This window comes from Leiobunum rupestre, chromosome 8 (genome assembly GCF_980474605.1).
Source record: "Leiobunum rupestre chromosome 8, qqLeiRupe1.1.hap1, whole genome shotgun sequence".
Taxonomy (NCBI): Eukaryota; Metazoa; Arthropoda; class Arachnida; order Opiliones; family Sclerosomatidae; genus Leiobunum; species Leiobunum rupestre.
In genome coordinates, this window is record NC_143391.1 from 15737042 (window position 1) to 15753171 (window position 16130).

Sequence of the window (16130 nt, forward strand, 5' to 3'; positions counted from 1 at the left end):
TAGCGCGTGGAAGTGGCAGACTTTCCGGGTTCCCCCCCTGTTGTGTTCCAGGAAGAGCCCTTGTCGACGCGTGTCAGCCTCTGGGTCAATTAGTTCGCGGAAGGCAGATAGCGTTCACCTGGCCAACCTTAGGAAAAGGAAACCGCTGATTGTAAGAGGAGAGAGAGAGCTGGCAAACGATCGTTCGACGGATCAATCACCGGCGACACATTCACCTCTGGCGCGGAAGAAGGAAAAACCTCTTAAAAATATGGCTTGTCGTTGTATCGGAACCTAGTAATAAGGATAGCCTCCGCGGATATGAGTAAAAACGCGCTTTTCCCCGGCTTGATAACTCCCGGGAAAGTTCCTTCCTCTCTTTCCCGCTCTTCTCCGACTATAGAACGCGGGGAGAGACGCCGCTTGACAAGCCTGGCTGATACGTTCCTTCGGGGTTTTGTAACAATGAGTGATTACTTTCTTCCCAAAACCGATACTCTTCCTATCTAGCTACGGCGCTAAAGCCAAGGGCTACGCTGTCTTCCATTACTAGACCGGTATCTCACCGACCCCTAACCGTATATAGTACTAATAGGTCGCCATTTATTTTATTCTAGATGGAGCGTTCGGGTAACGGAACGGTGGTCATCCAGAATGTGGTCGCGAACACGACGGGGACCTTCAGATGCGAAGCCTCTATCGAAGTGACTTTCCAGACGGTCGAAGATGAAAGGTTCATGGAGGTTCAAGGTACCAGTTTTCCAAAGTTGACACTTAACGTTACTGGTAGGCCTAGTTTGTATAAAAAACATTTCGCCAAGAGCTTGACGCCTTCTTTTCTTTCACCGATAGCAGTCTATCCGCGAAGATAGGAGTTAAACCTTTTTGATTAGTATTTTTTTATCATTCTCGTCGCGAGATGGGTGGGATTTTCCTTGATCAACGCGTCGGCTCTTTTGTCCCAGCAATCCCGAGAAAGATAAAGACGCGTAGGGGAAAATTGACGTCTAAAGCCAATGTATACATAGGTATTTTTTTAAGGGGAGTAATCTTGTTTCCCGCTTAGCTCGCAGATTTTTGTAGACTTTTCTCGCCCGTTCGAAGCTCAAACACATAAATCTAATTCGATCGAGTGAAGAAAGAGACTCGGAGGGAGGGAGGCCAGCGCCAGTGTTCGAAAAAAGAGAAAAAGAGAAAAAAGGCGTAAATTGGAATCTCGTGGAATATCGAATCTAGAAGCCCCTTTCCGGGGGCTCCCTAACAAGGCTAACGTCTCGGGCTGAACTCGAGTAGAGAAAAGTGGCGCAGCTTCGCCTTCTAGATACATCTTCCGTCGGGCGTATATATTTACACGAGCGAATGCTTTTAGACCCTTTGACTGGCTGCCTACCCGGGGACCTTATAGAGTCTCTCTCAGCCATTTCGTCGCTCGAGAGGGCAGAAGGGAAAAATAAGAGACTGGCAAGCCGGCTTCGGAAGCCCGAGATTCCGCTCACCCTCCCTCTTTCCGCTTCGGCTTCTTTCTTTTAGTTTTCTTTTATTCTCGGCGAGCATAACCAGCCGGAATACGCTTGTACGAAAAGCACCCGAAAAACGTGATTCCGAGATGGTAGGCAATATACAGGCACGCACGAACGGAGAAGCACTTTGCCGACTGACACACGCCGATGCCATAAACGCCAGCTATGGACTACTTCGCCCGGGACACACACGCCGCGGACCCTTCTTACTCTAGTTCCAACGGCATCTAAAGACGCGTGGAATATATAGTAGCGAGTTGCAGCGGGCTAACTCACTCGAGCACGCTTTACCAAAATATATACGCCATCGGCGAGCGTTGGTTAATGGAGTCTCTATCCATCAAAATAGTCAGTTGAATACGGGGTGTGGTATGGGACGACGTCAGCGTGCCACCAACATCGCGCGCGGCGCCACCTACGTAGAAAGCCGAAAAAATCCGTCGCGTGTACTCTCCGTCGCGACTTAGACGACGCTTCCGCAACTTCCCCCTTTCGTTTATTGAAAGAAATGGTCCGAAATAAAATAAAAACGCGTTTGGTGCGAACTATGTTCTCGTATATGCTTGGAATACGGGGAAGACGTCTTTTAATAAAATTGCGTCGGCGTGTACTTGTAGACGTATTTACTAAAAGGTGGAAGACAGAGTGGGAGTGTCATTTTCAGTGTCTCGATACGCGGGATCGGGTTCCTTCCTGTGGCCGGTAATCTCGGGCTCAGGAGCCAGATTAAAGCCGGCGGCGCGTTATTCCTGGACGCCACAAAAGCGTCCCGTGATCGATTCATTTCGCATGAGCTGCTTAAACGACCTCGGACGGATCGAGTTCGCGCGGCTGACCTATCGTATTTGCTTTTCATCCCACTTCCGCCCACCCGCGCTATCTATCTTTCAATATGGTTTCCCTATGACTAAATACCGACTATCATTCCGACTAATCCCAACCTCGACGCTGTCTGAAACGCGCGTCACCCTAACCTATACCATATCGCGAAACAGAGACGGCCATGATCTTTCGTTTATATTCGAATTTGGGTCTTTTCCTCGCTCGCTTAAGTTTTCTTTTGAAATTACAGCCTTAAATTATTCTTATTTACGAAGCCAATTTGTTAGTTTATCTCGTAAAGACGCGATACGGTCCCTTACGTCCTGGAAAAATGTAACTTAACTTGGGAGTTAGTATCGGAGTCTTAATACACAGAAAATCTTACTTTTTTGTATTTAAAATAAACAGAGCGTTTGTTTTCCCATTTGGAACGCATCATCATTCTGAAGTTGAAAGAATTTAAAAGTACCCGCTTGGTGGAGGGAGTGGCAGTCCTACGCTATGCTAAATATGGTGAATCCGAAATAAAAACGATGAAAAATGTCTCTCGACTTTTGAATATATTAAAGACTCTTATGGCGGGAGGGTAGAAGAAAAAACAACCAGAAGATAAATCCCCGGGGATTCGCGCGGTAAAGACCACCTTTAACGCGAAAACGTGTGCTATGGGCAAATAGAGCAAATACCCTCAATGCGGGCTTACCACGCTGGCCGCTGCTCTTGGAATCTTTTCTTTCCTATCTTCTTCTTTTTCTTAGACTTTACATTTTCCGCGTACCCATTTCCTTCGCCCGCTAACACCTTCGGACATTCTAGAGAAATAACGAAATGTTGTTTTATTTCCCCAAACCCACCCAGAATCTTCGGCCGATAGTAATGGTTGCTGTCCAAAGTCAACCATTTCGTGGAACGTCTTCAGCGCCACCATCTTGTCCCTTCTGTTTAGCAAAATTGAACCACTGCGAACGGCCATCCACGCCATCTGTATTGTCATCGTGGTCGCTTGCGCATTTTTATAATAACCGCGTCGTTGGATTGTTCGTTCTCGTCGTCGTCGTCCTCTGTGGAATTTTAAACTCGCGCGCCGAATCTGCGCCCGAAGACACTAAATTCGACCAAATTCCGCGATGTAGAACGAAAAGAAGAGGATAAAAATTAAGAAAAAAAATCCAAAAATATATAAATTTCCATAGCTGTTATTCTTGGTTTTTATTAATATATATCGAAGAAAAAACGTAAATATGGAAGAAAATACGTGCAAATTGATGTGTTTTTGAAAATATATATATATATATGCGTTGGGAGCTATATGCAGAAACGGAAAGGATGTCACTCGGTGACTGATAAGTGTGAGCGGAATATTATAAGAGAAAAGGATTGGTGCGTGTAGGTAGTTATGTTAAAATGTAAAGAGTAAATACGCGATGGAACAAATGTCGAAAAAGCGCACTTACACACGTACATACACGCTCCAAATAAAAAAAAATGGATAATGTGCCTTAAGCCCTAAGTTTCGTTTGTGGCTTCTTCCCCCGTATTAATCTCGTCGTGTATGAAAATCGAACGCCGTCGAAACGACAGCTTGCTTCCGTATAGCTATTTTCGCCAGAAAACAAACAGAAAGAAGAGGACGAGAGCGAAAGAGTGTACCATGTGTGTTTTCTAGTCCACACCCAGAGTGTTCAAAGTAACGGAGTCGCCAAAAAAGAGAGAATATCCGGAAAAGATTCTTTCATTTCATCTTTAGAGCGGCTCTTAGAGATCATCCGCCGCGTCTGGAGGTTCTAGTCGATAGCGTTCGGGTCACTGAGACTAGACTGAGTCCCGTATTACTTCCCCGGCTATCTTACACGCTATATTTCTTCGTTTTTTCGGCCCATTCTCTACCGTCTTATCACTCCCTCTAATCTCTGTATCGTCGATGGTCGAAACATATTTTCGCCTCGTTTTTTGCGTTACCGATCTTCCAACGTTCCAATAGAGAAAAAAATAATAGCGCGCTAAAGACGTATAAACTGTACAGCGCGCGAAAAGAGTGCACGAGAAGAAACGTCCGGTGATAAAGTGGAATTAAATTTAACTAAGGAAATTGAGCGTACCAAAAATGTTAACCAAAGGAAAATAAAAATGAAACAATAATTGAGGTGCCAGCAACGGAACGCCGAGTTGGTTTTTCAACCAAAAAAAAACACAAACTTTTAAAAGAAAAGTATATAGGCCTATTTAAGTCATTTATTATTATTAATTATTATAATTACGAAATTAACGCTCATTGAGTGGTATGTTATATAAGTATACAAATTATTAATTTAAAACAAATTTCCCGCTTGCATTCCTGTAATTAATGTTGATATAGTTATGAATAAAGTGAAGTATTATTGATAAGCATCTACCATTTCAATTAATACTGTATGGTTTCAGTACGTGTTTTTATCACAAAGACATTTTTATTGCAGTTCGTACCATTGTTATAATTTAACCAATTGAATTACTAGCGGAAAAAGCGCCCGGGGAAAAGGGTGCCAAAATTCGTAAGGTAGCGACGGTAAGAGTTACGCTTTTGTTCTTCCTACTTAAATCATTTCCCCGTTAGCGGTGAACCATTTTCAAGGCGGGCTTATGAGTTCGTTATTCTCGTCGAATGTTTTCTTTTTAAATTGCAAAATGATATTTTAATTTTATTTTTGTACGTTAACTAAATGTGTCAGTGTGTCAGAATTTATAGCCCGGTGTACCTATAGCAAAAGGGGCCATACCACCGGTGGCCTATCAACATAGTGCGATACGCCAGCGTCCCCAAGCCCGGACAGGTGACAAATCCAGCATGGGTAGTAGAACCCTACTACTGATGGTCGCACCTTTGACGCGAGCCACGCAACCCAGCAGAAGGTGCAGCAACGGGTGGACCAATTCGCACTTCGCACTCAGCAGTGCGATTAAGAGTGGATGTTGTAGCAAATCCAGCCGACACCCTACCTACGTAGGTAAAGAGTCATACCCTTTGGAGAGAGTTCCTAAAGGGGAACGACGGGCACACAGCGGTCCACATAACCCGGCACAGCTGGCACCGGAGATCCCGGTGTGCCCCAAAAGGCCGGGAAACAGGACCACCGTGCACCCACAGCAGGCTAACCAATCCGCCGTTAACTAAATGGTAATTATTTACGCTACCTCATCGTCTAGTTTGAGGAATAACGCGCGAAAGCACGGTAAAGTTAGGTTTTCGATTTTTATTTCCGCCGAAGTCAATCGGGGCATCTTGTTTAACGCTCGGGGCGTATCGAGGCGCGAGGGGAGAGAAAGAGCAATGACAGTGAAATATTGGGCTATCGGCCTGGGAAGACATGATGAATGGCTTGTATCCGCTAATTCCTGCATGAGACGGCCGGTGAGAATGGTAGAACGAAGGCTCTCTCCCCTCACCGCCATCGACTCATCCTTCACCAGCCGAACACTTTTTTTTAATTTCGCTTAGAAAACGCTTGTCTAATCCCAATCAATGTTAAGTTGGCGTCTCCCCCGCATGCCGGGAGATTTATGACCTTATAATATTTCCCAAACTATTCGAGCACCTTGACGGCGCGTGCACGTACGACCTTAGCTGTCGCTCCAACCACTTACCAAACAACTTGAAATACCAACGCCTTATTACCCTTCACATTGACGGGAATTTGGGATCTCTTGTATTTCGTCATATAAAAAATTTCATTTTGCGTAAATACCTAAGGCAGATAATGAATATTTCAAAGCTGATGCTATAAGCTAATACCTAAAAATCTATTAAATATTTGAACATCCATTTTTAATGTCATTTCATTTATTCAGAACTTATAGCCGTATTGTTTTGTTTGTAGAAAATAATTTTGGGAGCAGAGTACGAGCTGTCAGCGCTTTTTTCAGGAACCACAAGGTGGATTTCAATGTATTTTCGTGTTTATTTGACCTCTGTTACTTAATCACATTAATAGACAAATATTGTTAGGACTTTAGGAAAATCTCAACCAATTTCAATGACATTTCTAAAATAGTTAGAATTTACCGTGTAAAAAGTAGTAACCAAGCTAGAAATTTTAACTTTCAACTAGGATCTGAGATATTTGGGCAAAAACAATAAGTTAAGTCAATAGTAAAAGTTCTTAAATAACGAATTTCTGAATAATATTTTTGTTCGTTGGTGAGCTTCGCTTCAGTCGTGGAAAATGGGTTTTATTCTACAATTCAATTGTAATTACGAGTACCACTGGCGCAATTTGCCCTATCCCCGTATTGTCAGAGTTAATAAAAACGGAACTTAGAAACAGATTTGTTTTTTGGACTTACCATGTTTCTGTAGCTTTGTCTAGAGTGCCATTACAAGTTTCACAGAGATACAACTAACTTTTAATTTAACTAACGTACTATGTTTTAAAATAATCGTCAGTTGCTTAGTCATTTGGCTCAAATGAAATGAAGAAATCGTCAATTTTATCGCATTCGTCCTAATTCTAGTGTTTGTAGTCTTATGGAATTTAGGTCCTAAACAAGTTCAATAATGTGAATAAGGAAGAAAAAAGCAGATATTAATATGGTCATTAACTTCTGCTTTAGGCTTGCGTCGTTTCCGTCAACCGAAACAAAGATCAAATCATTCAAAAAATGGTGAACGTTTGAAAGTCGTAGACTTATTTCAGTATTCCATGGACTGACAAAGGTAAGTGATTTTTTTATTCAATTATCGCCAACATGAGGTCATTGGATATATTATTCCCTAACCGTGATTGGATTCGAGTTTTGTACTTCTTTCACTCACCATCATTGATCGTCAATATATTCTGGAATTTTTTAATTATTTTGCACCCATTAACGGATATTACTGAAGAATGTCATTTAGTTATCAATTTTAAAAATATACCCCCGTCATTAGGTCCTCAATTTTTTAAACATACCTCTGTCATTAAGTCCTCAATTTTTTAAACATACCTACGTCACTAGGTCCTCAATTTTTTAAACGTACCTCCGTCACTAGGTCCTCAATTTTTTAAACATACCTGCGTCATTTAGACCCAATTTTATAAACAAACATCCGTCATTAATTTTAGTCCCCAATTTTTTAAACAGACCTCCGTCACATAGTCCTCAAATTTGGTAAACAGACCTCCGTCACATAGTCCTCAAATTTGGTAAACAGACCTCCATCATTTAGTACTCAATTTTTAAGAATACCTCCATCATTTAGTCCACAATTATTTAAACAGACCTCCGTCATTTATTCCTTGAATTTTTAAACATACTTCCGTCATTTAGTCCTCAATTTTTAAAGCATACCTCCGTCATTTATTCCTCAACTTTTTAAGCATACCTCCGTCATTTAGTCCCTAATTTTTTAAACAGATCTCCGTCATTTATTCCTTAACTTTTCAACATACCTCCGTCATTTATTCCTCAATTTTTAAACATACCCCCGTCATTTAGTCTCCAATTTTTTAAACATACCTCCGTCATTTAGACCCAATTTTATAAACAAACCTCCGTCATTAATTTCAGTCCCCAATTTTTTAAACAGACCTCCGTCATATAGTCCTCAAATTTGGTAAACATACCTCCATTATTTAGTCAACAATATTTTAAGCATACCTCCATCATTAAGACCCCAATTTTTTAAACATACCTCTGTCATTAAGTCCTCAATTTTTTAAACGTACCTCCGTCACTAGGTCCTCAATTTTTTAAACATACCTGCGTCATTTAGACCCAATTTTATAAACAAACATCCGTCATTAATTTTAGTCCCCAATTTTTTAAACAGACCTCCGTCATATAGTCCTCAAATTTGGTAAACAGACCTCCGTCATTTATTCCTTGAATTTTTAAACATAACTCCGTCATTTAGGCCCAATTTCTAAAGCATACCTCCGGCATTAAGTCTTCAATTTTTTAAACATTCCTCCTTCATTTAGTCCTTAATTTGTAAATATACCCCTGTCATTTAGTCTCCAATTTTTTAAACATACCTCCGTCATTTAGACCCAATTTTATAAACAAACCTCCGTCATTAATTTCAGTCCTCAATTTTTTAAACAGACCTCCGTCATATAGTCCTCAAATTTGGTAAACATACCTCCGTCATTTAGTCCTCAAATTTGGTAAACATACCTCCGTCATTTAGTCCTCAACTTTTAAGAATACCTCCATCATTTAGTCCCCAATATTTTAAGCATACCTCCATCATTAAGTCCTCAATTTTAAAGCATACCTCCGTCATTTAGTCCCCAATTTTTTAAGCATACCTCCATCATTAAGTCTTCAATTTTAAAGCATACCTCCGTCATTTAGTCCCCAATTTTTTAAACATACCCCCGTCATTTGGTCACCAATTTTGTCACACATTCTATCACCTGACCACAGTTTTGAATTTTTTCCACTTTTTGTACAATATGGCTGTTGCGTTTTTACTGTTTATTTGTTGTAATTGCTAACCACGTACCTCGGAAATATTCATAAGATGATAATGACTTTCCTGCAGGGCTCGCGTATAATTAATTATAAGAGGGCAATTTATGTAAATATCCGTCTGGCACCATTATTTTTACTTTAGTAGGCATATAATGCCATCCGAAGTACCGCTTTAGATTTTATCCCGTGTTTTGAAATCAAGTTTACGTCGTGGTAAAGTTGGAGGTTCGTTGAAAACCTTTCTCTTAATATTATCAAATTTAAAAAGGGAAAACTTTTAGCTAATGTTCTTGATATCACTTGACTCAAAGAGCCAATTGAACTGCTGGGTAAGAATCAATATTAATGAAAATCTAAAATTCCGAAACCAACCTCGTCTGAAATTGCCACTTATTTCAATCGTGGTGCTGGTAAGTATCAATATTAATGAAAATCCAAAAATTTTAAACCGACTTCGTCAGAAATTTAATCTTGTTTAAAATCATGGTGCTGGTATATATCAATATTAATGAAAATCCCAAATTCTTAAACCTACTACGTCAGAAATTGTCACTCAATAATGTGGTGGTGGTTGATATCAATATTAATGAAAATTTTGAAAACGACCGTCTCAGAAATTGCCACTTGTTTCAATCGCGGTGCTGTTAAGTATCAATTTTAATGAAAATCTAAAATTTTTAAACTAACCTGGTCAGAAATTGAATCTTGTTTAAAAACTTGGTGCTGGTACTTATCAATATTAATTAAAATCTAAAATTCTTAAACCTACCTCGTCAGAAATTGCCACTTTTTCAATAACGGGGTCGTGGTTAATATCAATATTAATGAAAATTTTGAAAACGACCGCCTCAGAAATTGCCACTTGTTTCAATCGTGGTGCTGGTAAGTATCAATATTAATTAAAATCTAAAATTCTTAAGCCTACCTCGTCAGAAATTGCCACTTTTTCAATAACATGGTTGTGGTTAATATCAATATTAATGAAAAATCTAGAGTTGTTAATTTTTTCAAAAAATTTAAATGCGGAAAAATTTTACTTTCCAGTAAAAAATAAAAAAAATATACATTTAAAGGGTTTTTATTCCAGCCTAGCCTAGAAGTTTTACTTTTGGATTCGACAAAATGAGGCGAAAATGCCGCGAAAATTTAATTCGCGAACAATATTAGGCTAATCTTGGAAAAAAAACCGGGGGGGGGGGGGGGGGGATTGAGTATCTATAACAATGATCGCAAATTCTTAAATCTTCCACGTCAGCAATTATCAATTGTTTAAAAACGTGGTGCTGGTCAGTATTAATATTAATATTAATGAATGTGGTAACAGATCTTTTAAAATACTCAAACATTTGTCGTAGAGGAGATAGTTTTGTAATTACTTACAATAACTTCAATTATTACAGTACATAAAGCCTAATATTAAAAGGGTATATTACATAAAATTTCGGAGATAAATGCGAAAACTGGCCGTTGGCGTATTTTGGAAAGGATTTTGTCGCGAAATTGCATGGTGAGAAAACATACTGGAATCTCATTGATCAAAGTCGCGTGGCTAAGAAATGTGGAGAATTTCATAAAGACGTAAGATTTCCGGGAAGCATTCGAGAAAAAAGATGTATAGAGCGAGACAAAGCGAGACGGGCCGCGGCAGAACGAGGCAAAAAATCTAGTTATTCAATTGATTCGCATACGCCGAATAATTCTTCCTGCGCGCCCGGGGTGACTGCGGAAGAAACTACACGCGACGAAAGATTCTAGCGAAACCGAGAAAGCTAAAACTCGCGGCGGTCGGCTTTGTAATCTTTTCTATCGCATTTTGTCGCGGATGACCAACATTCTTTCCTTCATCTCGGCGTCCAGCCCATCTCGGGCGAGCCACCCGGCCCATTTACCCCGCCTTAGCCACCCACGCCGCCGACAGTCCGGACCAAACTGTTTTATTATTCAAATTTGATTACGCGGTGATCTTTTGTCGGCGGTCGCCATTTAATCTGTCAAAGAGATTATAGCTCCAACCCCAAACAATGTTCGTACCATTGTTACGATTTTTCCTTTCTATACTTCTCGGTTCTCTCTTTTCCCCTTTTCCCCTTTTACAGCTATTTGTTTCCTTCTTTACATAGTTGACTGTCTAGCGGAGACAGTCGGATAAGTTAGCCCGTATCGCGCCTTAGTGCCAAATACTCGGTAATGCCGCCAACACGATCCGCGTAACTGTTAACTTTACGGCGTCCGACATTCTTTTGATGTCAGATTTTGAGCAAATTCTGGCTCGCGGGAATCTAAAGCCTTTTATTTGCTCGCAAATGGGGCGAAGTCGGTTTGAGCTAGAATTTGATGGAAAACATTTTCTTAATTTTATTGGCTTTTAAATTAAGGGAAAGTTCTTAAAAAATAGGCTGGCGAGTGTACTGGGCTAGCCGGGGGGCTCTAAAATCTATGAGTGGGCGAATAATTCCTCCAACATTCGCGTGTGTCCGCTCGTCACTCCGCTATCCCTGGCTTAATGGTCTTCCTCACTCATCCACTCACTCTGGCGGTAATGCGCGTAATGAATGCCTCTCTCACTCCGTCCCCTTTGGCTTCCCCCACCTCGCCCCCTTTTACATTCGTCCCCAATCGAGTTAAGAAAATGAGAAACGGACGTTTTTCGCTAGCCCCAGCCCCATTAAAAAAAGAGGGTCCCTATATACTCTCTCTCTCTCTCTCTCCTAGCCTCCAAAATACTCGCGTACCGGAAAAAAGTGCTCCGAAACATTAGGGTCCTGAATATTTCAAACCCAGGACCTCGCTTTAAAATGTTTTCAAATGAAGAAGGGTCGCCAGTATTTTTTCCGCACGAATATATTTTCTTTTACCCAAAAAGGGCTATAGCGAGGGTGGAGATATCGAAGGTTCGCGCTTTTCATATTCCAGTATACTTATCAAAGTTTTATGGCAAAGAGTGGTATAACGGTTTATCGGAATCCCTTCGTGTGATTTAGATTATTGCCGCCGTGCCTTTCAGTGCCTCTCGAGAGAATCGCGCGTTCGCTTCTTTGCTCGAAATTTTCCTAAATTTACTTCGTAGAAAGACTGCTTCGCTTGTAAATCTTAGTATTTCTATCGCGTATATATAAAAATATAACTCTATTTCTGAAATATATTAGTTCGAATTGGTTTATTTTAATCGAAGTATGAGCTAGATATATTATCGAAGTCTAGGCAATCAGACTGCTTAAATTTTAATTACGAGTTAATTATCTGTCTTTTACTTCAGTAATGAAAAAATTAATAAACATTTATGATTTTAATTTTGAGATATTTGCTTTAGGAGTTTGTAATTTATCTCAAATATAAAAAAATATAATTTTTGTGTGGGCTTTTCAATATATTTTTTTTCATCTCTCGTCAAGCCTGTTAAAAACTCTGGAAAGCGCTTAAACGTGACATTTAATGATATTATTCTTGCTAAAGTTCCTTAACATCGTTAGAAAAGTTCCTTCCTCGGTGCCAAAGTAATCTAATAGCGCAAACGGTTCTTTTCAAGATAGCAGTGTCAAACAAGTTCGTTTAAAAAAAGAGAGAACAAAGATTTGTTTTCAATTACTAATTAGATCTTGTTCTCTCGAGGAGGTATCCGTACGAAACAATCTCTGCAAATGAGCAGCTGCGGGAGAGTGGCCCGTTTATTTCTTTTATAATCACCCGGACACTTATCTTTTTTACGGAAAAAAAATCCACTCGCTTTTTCCCTGAAGATAATTTGATTTTTGAGAAAATGAGTTTTCGCCTTTTCGATGAGATTTATAGCTTATACGTTTTCTTGTTATTTTTTAAAAGATGTAAGGTGGGCCCGATCAGGGACGCTATATAATTTTAATCAGTTGGCCAAAATAAGTTTAGAATTATTCATTTTCATACCATTATTTATTCGTGATATGAAAATATTTATGCTCCAGACGATTCATATAGGAAATATCAACATATGCAATCGGAAGATGACCCTCACCATCAAAGGGATTTTCCACAAGTGAAACCAATCCTAAAAATTATTATAGCATTACCAAATGTAGTTGATATAGAACCAGAGCGGGCAAAAACCAGGCAAAAACCTGTTTTTGCCGAGACTTGCGGGAAAAACTGGTAAAAACTCTTTTCATGCTAATTTAATCATTGATATATCTATTAAGTGACTTAATTGGTCATTTCAAATAGGAGAGATGAAAAAAAGAGTGAATAGAATAGAAGAATATTCTGCTTTTATTATTCTTTTATGGATTTTGGCCACTAGAGGTGGAAAACACCATGGAAGTACGATTTTCCACACGGTTTTTAACGGGACAACAACAGGTGGAAAACCGCGGAAAAATCTATTTTTTTCCACCCGGTTTTTTCCTAGAAAAAAACGCGGTTTTTTCCACCCTTGGCAAAATTGTGCCAACCCTGTATAGAACAAGATTTCGATAAACACATACATTATAACCTTAAATTAGGTCTGAATAAGAAATTACCCTACAAATAGTCGATCCGGAAACTTTCATATTTTAAATATCTTCATTTGAAGCGCTCACCGCTATTATCTCTCTCCGGGAAGCCAGTGCAGAAAAAAAATCGGAAAAAAGTCCCAGTCCTCGAATAAATTTACATCGTAATATAAAATGTATGCCGGGTTTGTCCTTATGAAGAGTATAGTGACCTGCTTTTAAGACGAAACATTTTATAAAATAGGCTCTCGCGATTCCATTAAATGGATTTTTCCGGGTTACACGTACGGAATCTATAGAGGTCGCATATTTTATATAGACTCGCGTGGATTTTTATTCAAATTGGAAATTGTCCCTTTTCTTTTCGTCGAGATGTATGAATATTTAAAGTTCGTGAATTTTGGTATCCCATGTATATTTTAAATACTTTTCCCGGTAAAAAAGCATTTGTAGATTTGACCCGGGCACCATTAAGGTTCGACAATTCGTTAATGTTTTTACGATGACAAATCAAACTATTGTTCTATTTAGCTTTTAAAGGTTTTAGGACACTATTTAGTAGACCGGAAATTTATACAAATTTCTATTTTGAGCGTTGCAAAAAAGGTTAATTGGGTTTTTTGTACGAGTGAAAGTGGTCGGGGCGTCGTTGATTTCGGCAGACTGTAGAAAATAATCATTTCCTTCGGCGGCGGCGCAAGCTGATGTATTTTATCCGTCGACCGTGTCTTTTTCGATGTCTGATATATCTAAGGATTATTTGTAGAAGGTTTTTTCGCGAGTCGTCCTACGTCGTTAGTGTGACATCGCGAAAGGTGCTATCTTCGAATCACTTTTTTTCCTTTTCTCGCCCTTCCAATCGTTAATCGGATGTGAACCACGAACTGTAATCAAAGGCGAGTAAAGGGTATAGCCTATACGTTTTTTATATATAAAATCGTGTTTTCGTACCTTCGCTACACTGTCGATGCTTTTTGTAAAAATCTAGAGAGAGGGGTTTGTAGAAAAAAGTAAGAAAAACACTTTGGCGTGATAAGTCGCGAACGAATTACTTAAGTATTTGCTATTCTGTCTCTTCTTTTTCCTCGCAATGTCTTCTTAAGGCTTCGAAGAAGTTGACCCCTTCATTCGGTATAGACTATTCTATATTTTTTCTCTATATCTCCTCTTCCCGGAGTGAACTAGTAATCTAACCCGCCTTTAGACTAGGAAAAAGAACTTGGTAGCTCCTCCACCTGTACCTTTCAGCGTGCCGTTTCGTACCGTATATTCGTCTCAACGGGCGCTTTCTTTGACCGTGCAGGACTATTTGCAAAGAGATGACAAAACGAGATGCTGGCCTTTTAGAAAAGAGAGTTCGTTTTATCAGCGATGGAAAAGAGAGAGAGAGAACTTGCCGAGATTAAATGGGAGCCTCCAACAACCCAGCAGCAACGGCGGATTCCGGAAAACCCCCCTTTTAAAGGCATTGTGCGTAAAATAGATACGTGCTTTTGGCGGAGATGCGACGGATAAATTTCCCTTATTCATCGCCAGGTCGCGCCACGTCGACGAAGATGCTGAATTTTTTCCTTCGCTCTGTATGACCCCTTCGAGTCGTACCGTCCCGCCGCGCACGCGGGAATGCCGTTCGAGCACTTCTACAGGCGCTTGATCTATATTTCGCCTACTAATCCTTTTACGTATAGCGGAAAAGATTTTTTCTTCCGGATGGGGAAACTTTTTGGGGGTTAATGGTGAGTTAATGACTTTGGAAGGTTATACGGTGTTGTTTCGCCGTCAAATTTCAGGTTCCGTTTTTTTTCGCCGTTCACTTCCTTTCATTCTGTTTGGCGCCATCTGGGGGAACGAAAGGAAATTGAGTGGGAAATTCATCTTGCCGCGCCTGCTTTAGCGGAGTTTTATTTCGTTTTTATGGAATAGGTTTACGGCGCGGATTTTAAATAAAGGGCGGCCAACGACCATATCCCACTTAATCGATTTATACTAGGTTGGCCTTCTCTCACGCGCCTGGTCGAGAAAGTAAAGGTAGAACATTTTACGATGATCAAAATTTTACCGACCATCGTAAAACTTGTTAAAAAAACGTTCTTTTGGTCTTCTTATTTTTCGGTACGGTGGCTCATCCTTTTCGGGTCCTCCTCGGGTCTCCGATACGCCGCCGTTTCCTCTCTTTTCGTTTTAAGGATGAAGAAAATGGGGCTTCGGAATATCCTTTGTGAAACCACCGGCGACAAGTTCAGTTTTTTCGAAGCCGAAGATAGTGTGCCGGAGAAGGTGGCCGCGTTGGGCGAGTGAACGCTATCTTAGCCGCTCATCTTTCAAAAGAAATCCGGATCTGCCAGCTGAAGGGAATAGGGCGGTCGCCCCCCCCCTTACCGCCATTTCTCTCGGGCCCTCCTCCCACCGCCGGCCGATCATATTTTGATAAACGCGTTCCGCCCTTTCAATTCGCCTCTTCAGCGTCTTCTTTTCCTCGCTGGTAGGCCATTATCAATCTTGGCTCGCCGTCGCCGGTAGAACTCACCATCCTCGCTCCCCGAGGATTCCAATTAAAAAGGCCGGCATCCAAAAGGACAAAAAATTAGACGGCAAACTCATTCGTTCTCTTATAACGCGGCGTCTTCCCCAGAGAAGTCTACAAGGTATATAAACGGAAGTTAAAAGTATTTCTATACTGAGGTGGAACAATCTCGCCCGCGAAACTAACGTATTTCGCCCTTCGAAGAAAAACCCTCGAAATAAAAGAGGGTGGGTCAGGAGGGGGGTGACGGAATTTCTTTGTTGGCAATCTAGCCCGACTGAATTGTCATTCCTTCCTCGCTTCCGGTTTCGAGCTACTGGGATTTTTTCCCTTCCCTCCCCCCGAGATCCCTCGCTTTTCCTTCTGGGCGCCTTTCAATTAGTCGTACGG

General features: G+C 40.5%; 1 protein-coding gene across 3 annotated transcripts in view; it reads left to right on the top strand.

Moving 5' to 3' along the window:
• Positions 1-4696, top strand: part of LOC149932479 (uncharacterized) — a 52477-nt gene extending 47781 nt beyond the window's left edge. For 2 of the 3 annotated variants that reach the window (XM_090156493.1, XM_090156494.1), the window contains exons 3-4: positions 597-765; positions 3180-4696. In XM_090156493.1, the coding sequence (XP_090012619.1) occupies positions 597-765; positions 3180-3340 (330 nt within the window). In that variant the 3' untranslated portion in view covers positions 3341-4696. The remainder of the gene's footprint in view (positions 1-596; positions 766-3179) is intronic. The other variant, XM_090156495.1, reaches the window with a different exon arrangement.
• Positions 4697-16130: the final 11434 nt, after the last annotated feature.